General features: G+C 39.2%; 2 protein-coding genes across 4 annotated transcripts; both read left to right on the top strand.

Moving 5' to 3' along the window:
* Nucleotides 1-119: 119 nt before the first annotated feature.
* Nucleotides 120-8,035, top strand: colgalt1a (collagen beta(1-O)galactosyltransferase 1a). The gene is made up of 12 exons (XM_026164659.1): nt 120-805; nt 3,116-3,226; nt 3,334-3,451; nt 3,998-4,132; nt 4,226-4,430; nt 4,523-4,642; nt 4,808-4,884; nt 5,010-5,116; nt 5,215-5,347; nt 5,424-5,551; nt 5,655-5,861; nt 6,341-8,035. Exons 1-12 carry the CDS (start codon nt 582-584, stop codon nt 6,606-6,608), a joined length of 1,833 nt encoding a protein of 610 aa, XP_026020444.1. The 5' UTR covers nt 120-581; the 3' UTR covers nt 6,609-8,035.
* Nucleotides 8,036-8,714: 679 nt separating this feature from the next.
* gmip (GEM interacting protein) lies at nt 8,715-21,365 on the top strand. Of its 3 annotated transcripts, none has more exons than XM_026164648.1 (21): nt 8,715-8,949; nt 10,204-10,291; nt 10,796-10,892; nt 11,081-11,120; nt 12,943-13,068; nt 14,379-14,443; nt 14,595-14,702; nt 14,788-14,868; nt 15,210-15,371; nt 15,547-15,684; nt 16,115-16,305; nt 16,505-16,590; nt 16,674-16,736; nt 16,857-16,928; nt 17,033-17,175; nt 17,274-17,450; nt 17,528-17,665; nt 17,768-17,967; nt 18,124-18,448; nt 18,969-19,068; nt 19,874-21,365. In XM_026164648.1, exons 1-21 carry the CDS (start codon nt 8,904-8,906, stop codon nt 20,506-20,508), a joined length of 3,081 nt encoding a protein of 1,026 aa, XP_026020433.1. In that variant the 5' UTR covers nt 8,715-8,903; the 3' UTR covers nt 20,509-21,365. The 3 variants fall into 3 exon arrangements, with proteins under 3 accessions (XP_026020433.1, XP_026020432.1, XP_026020434.1); XM_026164647.1 differs by having other exon boundaries at nt 18,966-19,068; XM_026164649.1 differs by lacking the exons at nt 8,715-8,949; nt 10,204-10,291; nt 10,796-10,892; nt 11,081-11,120 and adding an exon at nt 11,132-12,746 and having other exon boundaries at nt 18,966-19,068.
* The last annotated feature ends 49 nt before the right edge of the window (nt 21,366-21,414 follow it).

Raw genomic sequence — 21,414 nt, 5'->3', positions numbered from 1 at the left:
TGTGTGTGTGTGTGTGTGTGTGTGTGTGTGTTTGGGGGGGGGGGGGTGACAACTGTGGGGTAGTGTCAAGGTACCTTTATTAAACTTTAAGCTCTGCTTCGTGTTTTTTTTTTTTTTTTTTTTGCTCATGATTCATGTGTGTAACAGTGCATGTTCAGACACTAGAAACTCCATTCAGTTGTTCAGCAGTATATTCAACTGTGGTGTGGTGAACATTGCAACATTGCAATGGGTATACAGAATATAATTTTGATTAAAAGACACACAGGTTAACTTGTGTATTTAAAAATATCTTTTTCTTCTTTTCCTTTTTTAAAGAAAAATCCATTCATTCGAATTGGGCATTTGCCCTCGGTGTTTCCTGTGCTGCAGGGCCTGTATTAGTCCACCCCCTTTATCATCCAAACAGATCCCACCCCTTTTGAGATTAACCTCGCACTGCTTTTACATCAGGGACTGTAGCACAGACTTTCCCTATCTGTGATGACGGCAGAAAGTCAAGAGATATTTCTCTATAGCCCCCGACGAGCCACAGTCCACTTATAAATTATCATTATTCTATTCCATAATTTGCTATCGCGATGCCCAGGCTCGCTGGCCTCAACGACGCCCTGCTCCTCCTGCTCCTGTCCTGCTGCAGTCCTGTCCGAGGATATTTTGCGGAGGAGCGCTGGAACCCCGAATCTTCACTCCTCGCACCCCGGGTTCTTCTTGCCCTCATTTGCAGAAACTCCGAGCACTCATTGCCGTATTTCCTGGGTACTATTGAGCGCCTCAACTACCCGAAGGACCGTATGGCACTGTGGTAAGTTGTTACTGGGTAATGTTAGATGTTGCAGACTGTTAGGCAGCAAAAAGTGAAAGTAATTCTTGTTTTTGCCACAGGTTTCTTACAGAAAAAGAAGTACCGAAGGATACTTTTCTGATTGATTAGATCGATTAGCAGGAAAGGGAAAGAAAAGGGGTGGACCCGCAGAGATTGTCGGGGGTAACAAAATGGCTTTGGAAATAAGCGAAGTGTTGCGCAGAGATCATTCCGTCTTTGAAAAAACAGCAAAAGAAAATGTGAAAAACTCAAGCATAATACAAGAACGAACAAATGCATGAGTACAAACCAAGGATATAAAAAGAAATAGGCAATATTTTGCAGTCAGGGTAGGGGACAAAAGTGAGCACATCTGCTCATCAGGACAGTTGTGCGTCGTATTGATCTGTATACGTGGATGGGAGTGAACGACCGCATTGACCACGAGGGGAGCTGTGTGTTGTGTGTGATCTAAGATACAAGCTCTGACACAGTGCTCCACAAGCATACCGATGCCTGATACATTAACAATAAACGCAAAACAAGTGTCTGCCATGTGCAACTGAGTTTGGATTAGCACCATGAAAATTACCTGACCCATGTAGTCTGTTAGTAAGAGGCACCTTCCGTCGCGAAATGTTACATCTCAGGAGAAAGAAGGCAAGTGAGGTCAAACCAGGACATTATAGCTATCAAATCCCATCACCTCAGGGTTCAAAGTTTCACGTTTTTCTTTTAATTTATAACATATCTTCATCTTTAAGCTTATTCCAGTCTTCATGTACCAAAGCCTACATCTTCTCCACTTCCTGACTGGAAGTTAAACAGAGATATGCATCTGGCAAGACAAGTCCCTGTTTGTGAAGTGTTTTTCTGACATTATTATGTGTTAAATAAATCACCTAATAACGACATTCTAGACAATTTATTGATTACATTACAATGAAGTGCTAAGTAAGAAAAGACGTTATGGTGCAGTTTGATTATTAAGCTTCTCCTAGGTAAAGGCCAACCTTAGATAATGACTCTCCGTGATAAATGATTATGGAGGCTTAAACTCAGTTCTCTCTTGATGGTTCATTAAACATGTTTATGTAGACCACATTTTAGACCTAACATCTTTGCACCCTCTCCAGAAAGTATGACTTCCCAAGCTCCTTAGTCATCTGTCAGTCAAGTAAGTGAAGGAAAGCTATTTTCACCCTATACTTAATCAACATGCTTGAACAGCCCACCTGCACTTGTATCCTCAAGCAGTTTGAATGACTACCTGGTGGGCTCGGACAGGCGTGGTCTTCATTCGCTATCTTGATGAGCAAGTTTCACCTTGTGCAGGAGTAAGAGTGTCTTAAATTCCTTTTTTTGTTTGGTAGTTTGTAAAGTCTTGTGTAAATATGTTGGCGGTAAGGACAGTGTTGTTTGACACACATTAAATTACATCTGGAAAAACCAAACAACTGTGTGATCTTATAAACACTATACACTGCACACATTTTGCAGCTGTAATTGAAATCTTTGGCGTCTTATGCCAGCATTCCTACACCGCTACAGAAATAATAGCTGATGTGGAAGTGGCACACCGCTCCTAAATGTATGTTTACAATGAAAAAGTGACATAGGTCTAAACAGTGTTCTTTAATAAGCACTTATTTTATCTGAGCACAAAAGGGAAATGGGAAAGACCGACAGCTGGAGTGACTGAAAAGTGTTTTAGCAAGGAGCTGCAGTGTTTACACAGATCCATGGGGAATTTCCATGGAAATCTGTTCTAGTGTAAACCCAGGGCCAGAATACAAGCACAGCTGGCTGTAGAGCAGGTGTCTGGGGACAGCAAATCATGTTGGCCTACATGGCCAAGAAATGAATCCTGCGGGTATTGGGTTATTCTGGAGTATCATTTCTAGGCTTTTCATCCTCGTGTAGAATTAGATCAAACATGCAGGCAGTCTAACTTGGGTTCATTTGCCTCACGCATAGCCTAAGTCACTTTAAACAATTTCCTTCTCTGTCTGTTGCAAACAGAGGTTTCACTTCTGTAAAGTAGTTTCCGTACTGTTATCGTTTTTTCACATTTCCTTTATACATAACTTGTACATAATGCATTTACAAAAAGTGAACACAGGGCTATTGTTATTTGAACCTTGGGTTTGTCTTTCACTCATGCCTCAACTAGAACTCAGTTTGGCACCGCTGCCTACAGTCAACCACTGTTACAAATTTCTTCTCGTTGTTACAGTTTTCCTCCTTTTACCTAGGTTCTTGATGAATGCACTTAATTCTGATAATTTACATTTTTTTCTGCATTGACAGGGTAGCAACTGATCATAATGAGGACAACACCACAGCCATTCTGCATGACTGGCTTGTAAAAGTACAGAAGCTCTACCATTATGTAGAGTGGAGGCCAAAAGAGGAGCCCAGGTTTGTTATTTTAAAGATGGAATTGTATAATGCTCAAATAGCTCACAGGAAATTGAGTCAGACATCACATGAAATGAGTTTAATTAATACTGAAATATTTTGTGTAGAAATTATGAAGATGAGGAAGGTCCAAAAGACTGGACAGATCCTCGTTATGAGCATGTTATGAAGCTTCGGCAAGCAGCGCTGGAGTCTGCTCGTGAGATGTGGGCAGACTATTTTATGGTAGGTAAATAAAACTACTCTTTACAGTTACAAAAGGAAGCAGAATTACACTCAAAATGTTGATTATAAACACTGGGCCTCACTATTTTTAACATTCAGTAATAAAAGCCAAAGAAAAAGTACAGAATTGGGACCAAAATGCCACCACAACTAATTTAAGAGGGAGACAGACTGTTAAAACTTTTCCCAGTTATGTTCTGTTTCTTATGGTTAAAGTTCATCTTTCAGTCTAGTTCATCTGGACACTTAAATCTTAAATGCACATTTCTATTTGTATTCACCAGCCTGGCCCACATTGTCTTGTTTCAGCAGGGTATAATTTTGAAGTGAAGTCTATCCAAAATTGCAATAATTTCGTGCTTTTAATCTTACATCTAAACTTTCTCTCTAAAAAACAGAATTGTAGTATATATACTGCTGGTCAGAGATCACTCAGTTTTAGTTACCCCATTTATCCTTTGGGAGCTGTTCAGCGTTTCTTCTCAAGAGTTTTGTGTACAGTGTGTTATTCATACACTAGCTGTTTTTCTTATGCTCCTTGTGCAGCTGGCAGATTGTGACAACCTCCTCACCAATTCAAATGTGCTCCGGGGGCTGATGAAACAGAACAAGACTATCATCGCGCCGATGCTTGACTCTCGTGCAGCCTACTCAAATTTTTGGTGTGGAATGACTTCCCAGGTACTGTCATGATCACTGAGAAAACCCCTTTGTGTATGTCAGAAAGTTTCAATAATCTCTGTAATAAACAGCCTAACAACTCTCATCCTCCAGGGTTATTATAAGAGGACACCTGCCTACATACCTCTTAGGAAGCAGATACGAAAGGGCTGTTTTGCCGTTCCTATGGTACACTCCACGTTCCTAATAGACCTCAGGAAAGAGGCCTCCAGGCAGCTAGCCTTTCACCCACCACACCCAGAATACAGCTGGGCATTTGATGACATTATTGTGTTTGCTTACTCTGCTAAGATGGCAGGTAATTTGATATTATCCAACTTAAAGTCTACTTATTTTTATCATAAATAATGTAGCTTCAGATTAAGTTTTCCTATTCTGTGTTCGCTACAGAGGTTCAAATGTTTGTATGTAACAAGGAGACCTATGGATACTTCCCTGTGCCACTACGTTCCCACAATACTTTGCAAGATGAAGTGGACAGTTTCTTACACACTGTGTTAGAAGTTAATGGTGAGTGGCTGAGAGCTTTACTTTTGCAACCCCCTCACTCTTAACCACTGGCTTATTTAAGTCTTAATTCTACTCTCTTCTGCTTCATCTAATGGTAACTTTCAGCATGAGTTTCTAAATATCATTTATACCATTTCTGCATCCATCTTCCCTCTGACTGTGTAGTGCGAAATGCCCCAGTGATGCCATCCAAATACATAAGTGTTCCTAGAAAACAACCTGACAAAATGGGCTTTGATGAGGTAAGAAGTGATGTGAAGATGGAATCTGCAAAAATGGCCGACTTTCTGTTTCTGCGCTGAAATTCTCTGCCTGCTGTTGAAATCTATAATTACACTGATTGGTTCCACTGTTTACCTTTGTGTAGGTGTTCATGATAAACTTGCAGAGGCGGACTGACCGCAGAGAACGTATGCTGAGGGCACTGCATGAGCAGGAGATTGCTTGTAAAGTTGTTAATGCCGTGGATGGAAAGTAAGTGATGCTTTCCACTTATATACTAATTAGTAACTACCACTGACTGGCCCATCTTTATTGTCATTTTGTCACATTTCTACTTCTCTCTATTTCAGAGCAATGAATGTCAGTGAAATTCATGCTTTGGGTATCCATATGCTTCCTGGATACAGTGACCCTTATCATGGTCGTCCACTAACAAAGGGAGAGCTGGGATGCTTTCTTTCCCACTATAACATCTGGAAAGAGGTAAACCCCTGAAGCCAAGAATTTGAATATTTCCAAACCAGACGGATGTGTGACTTAAAGATTTCTCTGGCCTTAGATTGTGGAACGAAGTCTCCACACATCTTTAGTGATCGAAGATGACCTGCGCTTTGAGGTGTTCTTCAAACGTCGCTTGATGAACTTAATGAGTGAGGTGGACCGTGAAGGTCTGGATTGGGATCTCATGTATGTTTTTACTTCCTTCATAATATTTTTTGTCATTCCCACAGAGTTTACAAATTCTTATCAACTTGTCTTTCTGTGTTTTGTTGTTTTTTTCTTCTTTTAGTTATATTGGTCGAAAGAGAATGCAAGTGGCTCACCCGGAGAAAGCAGTGCCAAATATACACAACTTGGTGGAGGCAGACTATTCATATTGGACACTAGGATATATGATATCATTACAGGGTGCCCAGAAGCTTTTAAAAGCAGAACCATTAAAGAGGATTTTGCCAGTGGATGAGTTTCTTCCTCTCATGTACAATAAACACCCTGTGTAAGTGTTAACACCAGCAAACACAAGACCACACACACACATAATATATCATGCATTTCAAAGGTTTATAGGTAGTCTTAAGAGTGCAAAAGTTCAACATTTCAGATTTATCTTAAAATGTATTCAGTTTGTATTTCCTCAACGGTCAAAAGTCTCTCAACTTATTCCATTATCAGTGCTGGCTCCTAGATTTGAACCCTGACACAGTTATATTTTGTACATCTGGGCACAATCTGAATTCAATTTATGACACAGAGACTTGAGTCACCCATTAGAGATATTTTAAGGAACAGTCATAGAAGTAAAATACACCAGATCTCGTCTGATGAGAACTAAAACTGAATGTGTGTTAAGACATAAAAAAATACTAAGAAAACTAACACTAAACACTAGAAACAACATTTCTAAAGAGTTTTTCAGTGCACTGTGTTTCTATTCAGGAGTCTTATCTTTCTTTCTTGACCTTTCCTACTCTCCAGATCTGATTATATGGAACAGTTTGAAACCAGGGACCTGCTGGCATTTTCCGCAGAGCCTCTCCTTGTGTATCCAACTCACTATACGGGTGACCCAGGATACGTCAGTGACACTGAGACCTCCACTGTGTGGGACAATGAAAAAATCCGCACAGACTGGGACAGAGCACGCTCAGGAAAAAGTCATGAGCAGGCTGAGATCAGCACAGAGGCACAGAACTCAGATGTGCTCCAGTCTCCTTTGGACAGTACAGCACGGGATGAGCTATGAGAGGAAGTCACTAAGAGCCTTGGAAAAATAAAAAAAGGTCCATAAAACGCACCACATTAGTTTTGTAATCATGTTTAACCTTTGATCACTTTGATTTTGCATCAGATCAGATGTGGTATCAAAGAATATAGAGAAGTTTAAATTATCAGAAGTGAAAAGTTAAAAAGGGATCATGCATGTCATGTTTTCTGCTGTCGTCAGCTTGTGGTTTTTACTTTATAAAGGCACTAGACTTGCCATTTGGAATGGCATTTGCAGTTCCCACCTACTCTCTGTCATACAGAAATAATGTATACTGGTAAAGAACAAAACTGGACTGCTGCATTTCAGTGGTGCTAATTTGAGATTAGACTGCGTTTTGTAGCCTTGAGAAATTAATGAATTTGGCTGCAACAACAAATCTGCACCACAGAGCAAAATAAAGACGTCTTAAATCAACCTATGCAAAACCTATGAACTTTTGGCATTTTGAATCGTTTTGTTTGTTTTTGTTAAATTTTATAACAGTGCTTTTTTAAAAAAAAAATTTAGTTGGTCATTGGACGGTACAATAGAACCCTGTAGCAAATTTCTATCAAAGTGACAAAATTCAGAACCAAGTAATTTAATTTACAGAAATACTGAGGCAGATTTACCACCAGTAAATGTTGCTGTTTTGTTTAAATTTTTGTTTTGTTTTGTCCTGTTTTTTGTTTGTTTGTTTGGTTGGTTGGTTTTTTTACTCTTGTAGTTCCACCAACCACCTCTTCATACAAATAGACGTGAGACAAGCCACCAAACACACTGGTGTTTCAACTTGCCCACATCCAAATGCACATCAGCCACTTTATTACCTCTCTCCCACAGATGCGGTGCTGGTACCCGTGCAAGTTCTGCCTTAGTTTTTGGTTTTTTTTAGAAAGAGCTCACATTTATGTAGCAGACTTTGAAGTATTTTCCATGTCCATAAAGTTATGGCGCAGTGACGCACCACTGTGGGCTGCATCTATAAATTACCTGTGAAATTTTTGTGGTTGCCCTTCTTTTTGCCAATGATTGTTCTGATTTTGGGCCCATTAGTTTTGTGGCGTTGTGAATGCATTTGTCCTTTTTGGCAGAAATTCTATCAAACAGGTTCTGGATTAAGCACCAGCGCTGCATCGGTGGAAAAGAGCTGTATTGCTGTTCCATCTCAGATCAGTTCAGTGTGAATGTTGAGCATTTTGATTGTGGTAGACTTTATGAATTGTCATTACATAAGATAAGTGTAGATCATCATATTTCTCACAGTATATTTATTGTGTCATGGTTTCCCTCATCACATACACAGATCTCTGATGAAGCCAGTTTCTGTTGAGTCCTGATGGGAGTTATTCACTCACGAAGTGTGCACAAAAATGTTAGTGGTGCTTGTACCGACAAAAAATAAAATGTTTTCTTTTTAACAGGTTCGACTTCTGTCATTATATGCTTACTGTTCTGTTGGAGTAACCATTTTTTTAGTTAATGTTGACTGTCCAAATACAAATTATGACGTCTGTATATTGTGACTAATGGAAAATTGTCTGTTACTGTGTAGCCTCTGGCACAGTAACATTTTACTGTGAAGTCATTCACACATTGTAGACTGTGACCTGAATGCAGATTTTGCCTTCACGATTTCATTCATCATTGTCACTGGAAAACACAGAGTACCCAAGCTGCTGATTACAAGTAGAATTGAACTTTTTAGCTGATTATTCTCGGCATGTCACGCAACCGACTTTCTCATTGAGGTTTTTATCACACCTGCAGATGGCTGAATAAGGTAGCTTACATGACAGTGAAATAATGTTTCTTAAATAACTTATTATATATATTAACAACTGTGTTTAGTATATACTAATTTTTAACCAAGTTGGTTTTAACCAAGATATGTTTTCTGAAGTGTAATTGTTACATTACAGTGGTACATGCCAATATTTAAGGAACAATCTTTCTTACTACGACAATACAAATTTATCACAGTGGTACCTTTTCACTATATATGGTTAGACAATGTAGGTGGGGCCTCCAGTGACTGTAAGATACACTTCCTCTTCCCCTTGATGGCGAAAACATTGGCCAACCTTCACTCTACCAGAGGAAGATCATTTTAAGAACTTGCATATCAGCGCGCTTGGGGCTCAGCTTTATATCGCTGTGTTTAAACTACAGTCCTGATTTCCTACCACTTCAAATACAAAGTGTTTTACTGTGTATTGTAGTTTGACCCTGATGCGAGATAATGTGTGAGAGGTGTTGTTAGGGTCTGCCTACTGTGGAAATAGCGCAGAAATGGAAGAAGATTTAGTGGAAAACAAGGATTCTACTCAAGGCACAGGTGAGCACAAATAAGATATATGACATGTGGTCATTTTGAGTAAATTGTATCCTTTACTCTAAATATCAACTTGCCCATGCTTAAATGAAACTTAAATCTGTTTTCTTTCCTTTCAAAATGTTCAAATTTTTTTGCTATTAATACACATTTTTCTTCATTTGAAGAAACCCCAAACTTTTTAATTGCCAAATATTATTTTGGTTTGTGTTACTGGAAATCTACTCAAAGCAGTGTAGCGCCATTATGACATGGGTATTCATGTGGGTGCATGCAGACGCTGCATGCATAAAGTGCCTTTGTTAATGAGTCTGTCAGAAGATTTCTGCTGCTGTGCAGCATCCTCCTTGTTGATGAACTTCCTGAACTCTTTTTTTTAAAGGTTCTTGTTCTGTCTTTTTGTTTAACTTCTGTATTTTTATTCAGCAGAATTAGCCTACTCCTTCCAAAAAGCCAAGCCTGTCCACTTCTTTTAAAACTAATGTTTTGGAGACTTTTGTGTCATTTGACACACTAGAAATTAGAAATGTTTCTTTGCTTGAAAGTTTCTATTCAGAAGCTTGTTGCAGTGTAGCCTCAATTCATGCAAGTAGCTTTTGCAAATGTTGCGGGTAAACAGCAAACACAACTGTCAGAGTTAAGTGCAACTACATTGGAAAACTGTGTTCAAATTTTGCTGAAACATCTTACTTTCCTGTCAGCTCTTATTCTTGAGCTGAAACACTGGTGGTGTGAAAAACAAGGACTCTATGTACACGATGGGACGTGACACAAACTGCAAGCAGGATGTGGTTGACCAAAATGGAGGCCTCTCTGAGCGAGTGATTTCTTTTTTACATTTGTTACACCTATTGTGAATTATCAGTTTTTAACTTTTTGCTATGTCAGAGGGTTATAAACGGTCAAAGTGTTGCACAAAAGCACAAAAGTTTAAGCAACAAAATGTGTCAGTTTTATTTCACATTAAGTGCAAATGCTGTCAGATAGGATTTTATGAGAAGCTAAGTTTGATTATTTTTTTGAACTGGATCCTTTTTTCAGTTCATCTATGTGTGTATCTGTGTGTTTGCAAGCTACCAAATGTTGGCATATACTTGATGAACTAGCTTTGATACTGTGGTATTATGCATTTCTATATAGTTTGTGCTCTTTCGTGGTGGGGGAAGGGTACACATGTCAGGATCACCGTTTACTCTATGTAACATAAATACAATGTAAAGTTTGTGTGTATCTTAGCTTTTACATTTCTCATTTCAGATGTGAAACGAGTGCAGAAATCGGAAACAAAACGATACAGTGAGATCTTCCGAGATTTTGATAACCTTGATTTATCTTTCATCTCTTCGTAAGTATTACCTTGTGCAACCCTTTTCTCCTGCATCACTCGGGTGCTAAGTAAAAACTGTGGTTAGTGAATTGGTATTTCAAATGGTCTAGAGATGGAAAATGATAAGAAGCTCTTGAGGATGGAATTATTAATTTATATTTTATCATTTAATAATCCATCAACATGAACTCAATTATGTATGATCTGTCGGTATATTTATCTAGTGCAAGCTTTTAACTAAAGGTTTAATAACTTTCTATATTAGCATTGCCATGTCTGGTTTAATCTATCCTGATTGTGACTCATATTTTATTAGAAGCACTGACTGGAAACTGTTTATAACATTTCTCTAAAGCAAAGGTGCAGTGGTGAATATAGTTAAGATGATAAAAATACATAAACTGGACCTTGAAAGGTTCTTAAGGGGCTTGTTTATGGTACTAAAAGGCCCAGTAGCATATGCTTGCTGGCATATTCCTTGACAAATATGTTTCTCTCCTTATACATTCTTTCTGTGCTCAGCTCAGGGGATGATCTGCTAGCAGAGATTGACTCCCAGTCCATCTCAGAACCTATCTCTGTAGAAACTGCAGAGACCACAGAGCAACATGATGTGACTGTAAGAAATAAATACCTTTTGAATGTAGTGAATGACCTACTTAATCAAAGGCCTGTCATTTATGCTGTTGTTTATGCTAAAGTTTAGCTCAGGTTCAGTTTTCAAATGATGGTTTGTTTTTAGACGATTAGATGTGCTTTGATAGAGTTGTAGAGTTCCACCAGTTTGAAGATGCACTTTGTCCACAGATATGTGCCGAACCCAATGACGTGGATGGAACTCAGACAGGTATGGTTTGTGTGACAGAAGGGATGAAAAAGCCCAAATGAGTGTGTTATTGTCTGCATGCTCTCTGGTCAGGGTCAGTGAATAACGACAGCTGTTATAAACAGTTGGTCTCAATGCGACATTCCTTTACACTGTGAACCTGTTGCTGAAGTGGTTCAGTCACCTGTTTAACCTAGCACTAACCTTCCTGGGACTGACAGGATACTATCCTTCATCCCATCGGATCATTAGATGTAGCAGGAGCTACTGCCTGTGACACTTTACAAATACTCTTCTTCAACATTTATTTATTGTCTTATAATCAGCTGTGAGTTGTAACGATCCCTCTGTAACAAGATTAGGCTAAAGAGAGAGGATTAAAGCAGGGGACAGCTGCTCTCAGTTTTTACATTAGACTAGTGGAAAAAAGAGAGTCACAGAAATCTCCTGTTACATGGTCTATGGCATAAATACAAGTCAGATGGATAAATGCACCAGACTTACTCATAGTCTACAGTGGGACTTTGGGCTAAGTGCACAAACTTCAGTTTGACTCAAATTATAGGCACATGGTAAGATAAGATATTACAGAGGCACACTGTGTTAAACTTGGATGGTGAGCAATGTCAAATGTATTCTTGGGGCATAGAAGCTCTTCTCAAGAACACCTCCCCCACACCACCTTAGCACGCTTGCTCTCTCACATGCCAGGAGATAAACCTGATTCAACGCTCCTCTAAACCCTGTCACTCTGCATTCTGGACTTGACTTGAATAATCCTTATTCCAAGTGCTTGAACTCCAAAGGATTGATTTCTGAAAGTGCTCAGAGCTCTCCCTAGAGAGGAAAGGCTAAGAGAGGTCACCCATAGCAGAAAACCTAACATATCTCTGGAATTGCATGTTCTATTTTGTGGGCTGCGCATGATGGCAGAAGAAAGTCTGGTTTGATTTTTTTTCCTACCACTCTAACTGGATTTGGCAGCTATCTGAAGGGGAAGAGCAGTATAAAATCTGCCTCTCTGTCATAACATGCTTGCATGTTTTAAAGCACTGCACAATGGACCGCTAGAAGAAGTGAAAGTTGCTGAAATGCATCAGCTTTGGTTAAAAGAAGGTTTTTTGCGAAGGTTGTGCTGGAAGTGGAACACATTGAGAAAGTAGTGTAGGGAGCTTTTGTTAGACCATGTGACTGTCACAGATACATCATCCACCCTGCACTAGTGTGACTCACAGAGGAAGAAGAGTGGTTATCGTATTAACGCCCTGCCTTGGTGACCACAGTAGCGCTATAACAACATGCTAGTGTGCTGTTATGTGCTCTCACAACATGGCTTGTGTCAGTAGCTGACTACGAGTGAACAGGTGTGAGAGGGAGGGGCCAGGCAAAAGGGAAGAGAGAGGAGGGAAGTTATTTAGCTAAAGCAGTTTGTTTTGGGGCTGTCCTCTCTCTAGTTACATCCTTTTTCTGTCAACTGTGAGACATAGGACTAATTTAAGAGGGGGTTTTTCTTTGTTTTTTACCGACAAACTAATGTATATTTTAGTATACATGCTAGAGTTTGCTCTCACCTTCTGGAAACTGCAGGACCTTTACTCTGAGGAGCAGCTATGACTTGTCATATCCAGCCATTATTTCCTGTTTTGGGTTTGTGTATATCTTTTTTTTAAACTGGTATTTGATTTTTAAATTTCTTTATGTTGTCAGATATAGTCTGGGACCATTAATATCACTTAAGGACAGACTAAACGTTTTCCTGAGAAAAGGGGATATTAGGTGCTATTACAGTGTAATTCCTGGGTACACCTTGAGCCTACCATTATGATGATGTACTCTCTCACAGTCCAAGAAGCAGACCTGGCCCTATGTCGCTGTGAGGATGGAGTGGAGACGGCGCTGCAGTACGCCAAGTTGTGGTGCCGATATGCCAAAGACCTTCTTGCCTGGATGGAGAAGAGAATCAGCTTGGGTAAATACACAGCTGAGTAAAGGAAATAGTAGTGTAACATGCAAATTTTGTGTCTTATCGTAGATGGCATATTTGAATAGAAACCGCACACAGAAACAAGAATAGGTGGATTTCTTACAAAATGCAAAGCCATAATGTGTACAATATAAATGAAAATAATTTTGATCCACTATGAAGTCAGTAGTCTTAGAGTAGTACCAACATTAATTGGTTTAAAGTGTTAGTAAATGATCATTTCATGCAAGTAGGTTAGGTATAAGTGAATGTGTCCTAGTATTTTCATCTAGAGTTAGAGCAAATGGTTGTTGTTGTTTTTTTTGTTTGCTTTGATATAATAACATTTGAAATAGTGCTGCAGTAGTCACCCTGTAAGGAGAAGAGGTGCACACTGAAGATTGGATTGCTGCTTTGTATTACCCATTAAGAAAGAAAAATCATAATACATGCATTTTTAGTATTAGCTGGAGTACCATCGAGTAATTTTCATCTCCTGCCTGGATTATTTCTGTTAAAGAGGATGTGAGTTTATGCAGTCCTTCCAGAGAACTGCACGCTACACACAAACAGAAAGGATTAAAGAGCAGATTAGCTGAAAAGAGGAGGGCAATAAAAGACACTACTTGCCTTTGGAGTACACAGCGATTCCTCTTCTGTGAGCCTTTTCAGATCCTATGAGTTCAGGTAGTGATGTCAATATACTTTGACATCACTACCTGATACTAGTGTTATCATTCAAAACACAGAGCAACAGTTACCAACCTCAAGTGTGTAAGGAGATCAGTTAGGCAATGATAACACATGAGTAATGCTGGGTGAAGCTCAGCCCCAAACTAGTGATTACACAGTAAAGCAACACATTGAGTTTGCTAACAGTATAGAGCCCATTGCTCAAAGAGAGCAGTCAGATCACAAACTGCTGTTGACTTAGTGTTTGTATCAGTACTTGCACAGTGTGAGTGAGATCATACTGACATCAGCTTGGTTCATTTCCTGTTGCAGTTCTTGAACTGATGCAAAATGCAAACCACAGGTATTTTTAACCAAATTAATTCCTCTTTTAACTTCAAAATAGACACAGGTTAGATTTGACCACACTACAGGTTCTAGTTATTCTGTGGGTGCTGCATAGGTTATTCATCAAATGTCAGACTTGTGAAGAGACACAGAAGATAGGTAATGTCCAAAAATGTTCAGTATAGTGCAAGAATTTCAGTGGATTCTACTTGTGTTTTTTTATCTTCATGTACCATGCCTGTGTTTTTTATTTTTACATAAAAAAGAAAAAAAAAAGTTTGTTTTTTTCTTTGCAGAGCAGGAATTTGCAAAAAGTATAATGAAGACGGCTGAAGGAGCAAAAACCAATGTACTCCAACAGGTATGGTTTACTGGATACTTGACAAAAACTGTACCAATGATTGCTAAAGTACATCACAATGGGTTACTTATAATGGTGCCTAGAACAGAGACTGTGGCATTTCTCTTTCTTAGACTGTGGCGTTTCTCTTTCTTTGCTCTTGTCTATGCAGGAAATGATGCCATTACAGTACATCTACACACTGGCTCTAGAACAAGACATCAAAAATTGTCTGAACGCTAGAAGGACTTCTGATCTGCTGCAAAGTCGCTGTTACCAGGTATAGAAGCCTACAAACACATCATCTAAAACCATCTCTAATGTTTAGATGTAGATGTGTTAAATATCGATTCTCTGTCTCAAAGGCCTTGAGTGCAAAGAGAAATGAGATTGATAAGTGGCGCAGAGAATTTAAAGAGCAGTGGGCAAGAGAACAAAGGAGGATGGTAAGTAAATAATCACTCCTGGTATTGGTTGACGTTAAGCAGAGTTATTTGCACCGTTAGTGAACTTGTTGGTATCTATTAAAGTCATATTAGACTGTACATGAAAATAGTAAAATTGTTGCCAGAATCATTACATATTTTTGTCTCAGTTCATCTAAAATTAGTATCTGTGTATAAATTGTATAAACAGTGGACAGTATACTTGTTTGCATGTCATGTATATGTTGTTTTGTCTGTTATGGATGTAACCAACATGTTTCCTTTCTCGTATGTTGTGCTAAAGTTTGTGCCAGTAATAAACAGTGTTCTCCACTCTGTGTATCTCCCTTCCTCGTTTTCAGAATGAAGCAGTTACAGCTTATAAAAAGGCCAAGCAACAGTACTTCCAGCGCTGTGATGAGCTAGAAAAGGCGAAAGCTGTCTCTGCTAAGGCTGCAGATGACACAGTAGGAAGCAAAACACTAGATAAGAGGAGGAAGTCTAAGGATGAAGCTCAGACTAAGGTGAGTGTCATGTTAATAGACTAAATACTGTATAATCTGTAGAAATAAGGGCCTAAGGTTTCAGCAAACAAAAAGTAAATATTTTTTGGTATCCTTAATAATGGCTTATGAGACGATGCAAAAAGAGGAAAACACAGATTGCATATCCACTTAGATTTTCTTTCTGTCCTCACAGGTGTTAGAGGCAGAGTTGACATATAAACAGTGTGTGACTGATGCAAAGATCCACCAAGATGAGTTAGTGAAGGTGAAAGAAAGAATCATTTCACACATTCGTAAGCTCATCTTTCAAGGAGACACTGTGCTCAAAGAGGTCAGTACTTCATTTTGGTATAAATATAGAATATGTGTTACTATATAGTTGATATTATAAGTTGTCTTGGATAGCTACATATATATTTACAGGATCATTACCTAAGAACAGTCTAATCACTGAAGAGAAGTTAACATGTCTAACTATTAGTAGTTAATCAGCTTGATTAATACAAAAATGTACCTGAAAATAATAATCTACCTAAGCAGTGATTTATGTTTTGCATCATACAGTATAAAGAATTTTAATAAAAAACTACCATGTTTTATAAAATTACAAGATTCCTTTGCATATTTTTTCTTTTTTTCTTTTACTTTTTGCGGGTATGAAAAGTAAATTGTGAGCAAAACACTACTCTTATATTTTATATCACTTTTTTTGATTAAAATTTTTTTCCTTGACTCCACATGATGTCTTCTCTCTGTATTAGGTCACAGTGAACCTGTTCTACTTCCAGCGTCAGCAGGCAGAGCCTGTTCCACTTGGCTATCACAACCTGGAGGTAACATGCAGAGCCCAGGAGTCTGGTGAGCCCTATCTGCAGTATGTTCTCAGTAAGCGTCGCCCTGAGCAGATTCTCCAAAAATTTACCTTCCAGGAGTATGTTCCTCACGGTAAAGGGTGCGTTAAAAGGACTTATTGCTGCTTCTTTTATGTAGCATGTTTTTAAATATAAATGTGAACATATAAACATGTGTCAGTAGGGACAGATGTATTTGAGTGTATATCCTTGTCATAAAATAGGATAGAAAACATGTTTGATATATTCCACCTATTTACTTATTAAAATAATTGTTTCAATAACTTCTTTTCTTTAAAGCAACAAAAGAAAAACCAGCGCTCTGAACACTCTGCCAGACTCGTTCATGGCAGATGATAGTCCTTTGCGACGATCCAGTGATTGCAGTAAGGGCTCCACCTAATTATACTTTTTTATATTAAAAAAAAATCTTTCTCTTTAATAATATTTGTGTGTTGGTTCACCTAAGGGAAAACTGGATATAGTGACAGTGAGAGCATCGGAGGCAGTTCGGAGTCCCTGTCTAGCCCTGGTAGGCACAGGCTTACATTTTGTATCTAACTTTTAATTTATAGTACATGCATCTCGTAACTCGGAACTTTAAAAAAAAAATTAACTGTGTTTTTGCTTTATTTGGAATATATAACTGAAGCTAGGAGGCAGGTTAAAACCGCATCCACTTTGACAGTGTCATCAGACGACCTAGATGACCGGGATGAATCAGGTTCTTACCTCCTTTTCTTTTCATGAACAGAATATGTTAATAGAGTATATTTTTTATTTGATCCTTGGCTGGCAAATAAATCTATCTTCTCCACCTTCCTCCAGAGTACAATGATAGTCAGCCAGCCAAAGTGCCACAGGTTTCGCGAGCTGCACTATCACATCGACTCAAGAAAATGAAAAGCAAAATGGCCAAATGCAAGCAGTGTGACAACTATATTGTTGTCAGTGGAGTTGAATGTGAAGAGGTATGATTACACATTTGATGAATATATTGTAACATGGGCAGAAAACTGTCTTTCATGAGATTATTAATGAGATTAGCTCTTTTCTATCTCACATTCAGTGTGGCCTAGCTTTGCACAGGAAGTGTATGGAGGTGTGTCAGCTAGAATGTGAGCATAAGAAGGGATCGGTGTTTGGAGTGGACCTCTCTCTGCTGCCACGTGACAGGCCAGATGAGGTGCCCTTTGTAGTGATTCTCTGCACATCTGAGATTGAGAGCCGTGCTCTCTCTGTCCAGGTATTATTTATCCTCACACTGGTACAAATACATTGGTTGTCAAGTATGAATAGTGATCTAATAATCATTTCTGTTAGGGTGTGTATCGCGTGAGTGGGTCCAAGCCTCGCATTCAGAAGCTCTGCCATGCCTTTGAAACACAAAAAGAGCAAGTGGACCTCTCGGACCTCTCACCACATGACATCACCTCTATCCTTAAGCACTTCTTTAAGGAGGTAAAGGAGATATTAAAATACAAACCTCATTTTTGCACAATTCAAGAGATGTAATTTTTTGTCTGATATCGCACTGAATATTTTCAATATTATCTCTTGCAGCTGCCTGAGCCCTTACTAACTTTTGACCTGTACAATGATTTCGTTGCGGTGGGGAAAGCAATTCAGCACCTGAATGATGGGGAGACATCACCAGAGACTAATGAGATAATGGATATCACTGACAACCTGCAAAAGCTACTACACAGACTTCCTCCATATTGCTACAGCACCTTGCAGCATCTTGTATCTCATCTTCAAAGGTGAGCATGCTCTGGCACCACAGACCTCTCTAGTTTAACTTGGCCTAAACCTGATAGATGACATTTACTTATTTCTATACTGGACCACTGACTTTGACTTCTAAGTCAAATTTAACTTAAGCTGTCCTTGAATTTGTCTCATGTGTTTATTTACAGAGTTTCAGAAAACTACGAGAACAAGATGTCTCCCAGCAATTTAGGCATTGTTTTTGGGCCAACGTTATTGCGCCCTCTAGTGTCGACAGACATGTCAATGATTGCCCTCTTGGAGACCACCTACCAGGCTGTACTTGTTGAGTTCCTCATCACACACCACGACAAAATCTTCGGCCTGGAGCAGGGATCCGATACACCCCCTCCTCCACCCCCTACCGCACCTCTTCCTGACACCCCTCCCAGAGGTTCCTGCCCCTTGGATGGGGTAGCTTATCTCGACTCAGAAAATGAAACCACGTCCAGAGAGCGGCCACGCTCAGTAGAAGTAAGTATTTCAGTGCGCTTTAAACATCTATGGCTAATTTTTAACTGCTCCCTTTTAAGCAGCAGTTGCTTAGCATTCACACCATGTGAGAGTAAACACACTTACCAGTTTTTTAAGAGCCTTAACACTTGCCACCTTAACCTCACGTTTTTTCCATCAGGATTAACAAGATCCTCACGCACACTGCTGCATTTCTCCTGCCCTCTGCACTCTGGCCTGCATGACCGTCTTTCTAGCTTTTACTTTCTGCTTTACACAGCTCTTTCCTGTAAAAAAGATTTTTAAAGTTCACCTAATTGTGGGGTTTTAGCTGGGTTGCATCAAAAGAATTAAAACACAAAAAGGATATCACCTTTCTTTAGGAGAGTAAAAACTTTTTATATTTGTACCTAATAAAAATAAAATAAAAAAAAGACTCATCCCAAGTAGTCATTCCCCCGGTAGGAATCCTATAATAATGCAGTGCTGCAGGTTTAGATGTGGTCTGTAATCCACCACTCAACTTGTGTCATTCCAGCAGAATCGAATCAAGAGAGAGTCAAGCGAGGGTTATATATCTGACAAGTCTTCATCCAATGAGGCAGTGGACCAGCTCAGCGCTGAAGCCAGTGAGAGAGCAGGTAGGCGGGGCATAGTGATAGAGAAGTTACTCCTGACTAGAGCAGGTCAGCAAATTAATTTATCCACTGTGTCTATGTCCTGTGAAACCTAAACATGTTGACATTTTCAGTTGCCAAGTACAATGAATTCTCTCTTGTGTCAGCTTGTAGTTTTGCTACTTGAGGACATGTCTTAAATAATCCTCTTGTAGGTATTACCAAACAGCTCCCAAGTGTTTTGCTTAATTTCTTGCACACAGGGGGTTGGTTCTAATTTACAGTTACAAAGTAGCTTGTGTTTCTAAGGGTGAGATTATGTAGGTGTAGAATACTTAAAATGTCTGTTTTTTTTTAAATTACTTTGCGTACATCATCCAGTTATCTTTAGAAGTAGGACTTCCTTATATGTTGCTATTCAGTAAAAGTGGCTGAATTTGGTTGAGTACGTTTTGTCGGGGATAGTCTTTGTGGAATTGAGGAATTAATTCGTGTGATTTTAATTATAATATGATCATTTCTTTTGGAATTTGCAGTTTGACATTTGAGTTTTTGTATGAATTTGGACAACACAAAGTTAGATTTTGGAGTTTGGGGATTTGGAAAGTCTGAGGCTCAAACCATTCTTTGCTTTCTGTACTTTCGCTGTGTTTCTGAGGGGCTCTCTTCTCTGTTGCTAAAACAGCAGCTTCAAAAGTCCTCGATTTCAAGTCAAGTTGCACTATATATCATATAGAATGATTTTGGTTTTTTTAAGCAAAATAATCAATAACTGGTGTTGGAAATGCTTAACTTTGTGAATCACATGCTTATCCTTCTACTGCTCCAGTCCTGGCTATGAGAGATGTATCAAGTGATCCTCAGGGTGAGATGGTAGGAGAAGCTATCTCTGATTTAGGAGTCCAGCCATACTACCGTTTCACCAGACAGCCTGTGAAGTATCACCGACATCATAATACAGGAACCCGAGTCTCGAACCCAGCATGTGCAGCCAGACAGGCTGCACCTCAACCGAGGGGCCACACAGGAAGTGCAGACAGCAGTCGCAGCTCTTCTCCAGAGCCAGGGGCACAAAGACTTTCTCGAGACATAGATATCCATTATGAGGGCATTCTTGAGCCCCAGCATGTGACTACTGACACAGAAAATAAAATGGATGCCCCACTAAGCCCCCGTGAGGTTGTGCAGTACATGCTGGGCTTGGACTCTACGTATGCACCACTTTCACCTTCTACAGCATCCAGTGCAACGCAGGCTGCTGAAGAGGTGGCAGGAGGATGTCGAGCAAATCGCAACATAAATCAGAGCAATAACAAGCAGAGTACTGGACATTATCACCATCTGTGTTCGTCACCAAAGACAATTCCCGTTGAGAAAAATGTTACCTCACCAGCCCAGAAGATCCTGTCTGGTCTAAGGCTGAGACGCAGCCACTCAGGGAAGGATGAGCAGCTCTTTGTCTGAGGGAAGATACAAATCTGCAGATGGTTCACTGGAATGATTTCACATACAGCAAAGGACATCATTAATATGACCATTATTGTATGTAACAACAAATGCTTCTGTCAATATTACCATTATTATGCCTTTATTATGAATAGAATACATCCACATTTTAGGTGCAAATGTCACCACAGGAACACAAAGTCTTTAGTCATCAAACCTACTGAACTAACATATGAAACACATGGAAAAGTTCAATCCTGGTGCCTGCTTGGATTAACACTTAATCTTCTTTAGATTTTGGTCTGTTGATAATCCAGCAGTTCACTAAACAGACCACACATGAGAAGTTTATATATTATTTTTTTAATTAGCTCTTGTGTTTTGACTTAATTAGTAGGCGAGGTGAAAAGATACAAACTAGCACCTGAGTATAACGGTTTTGACCCGAACAAACTGTAATGAATATTTGTAAAATGCAGTGTCATCGATATAATGCTGTTTTACATTTGTTGTGCTTTCCCAATGTATTATTGCCTATAAATGAAAAATGTTATAGTCTGTAAACAAATATATGCCTTTACTGGTGTCCTTGACCCTAACACTGATCATTTTTAGCTTAATGCACCTTTCTTGTTTTAACACAAGGGGGCGGTCCTCTCTCAGTATGCGGGAAAAGCATGTCAGACAAAATAGTGAAAAGGCAATAAACCTTTTATCTTTAATTTCAGTGCTCTGCGTTTGGACATGACACTTTTTTTTACTTCCATGTCAGCATTTTAGTGCCTGCACCTGTTTGATTTTACAGCCTGGTGTAAGTAAATGGAGTGAAGCAACATTTCCTGATGTCTAGAAGGAGTAAAGTGATATCATCTTCATTCGGCTTTGTTCTTTTGATATTTTTGCATCAAACTCAGACAGTTTTGG

The sequence above is a fragment of the Astatotilapia calliptera genome, chromosome 4 (genome assembly GCF_900246225.1).
Source record: "Astatotilapia calliptera chromosome 4, fAstCal1.2, whole genome shotgun sequence".
In the NCBI taxonomy this organism is placed as follows: domain Eukaryota; kingdom Metazoa; phylum Chordata; class Actinopteri; order Cichliformes; family Cichlidae; genus Astatotilapia; species Astatotilapia calliptera.
Note: the sequence above shows the minus strand (reverse complement) of the source record. Positions and strands in the feature narration are given on the sequence as shown.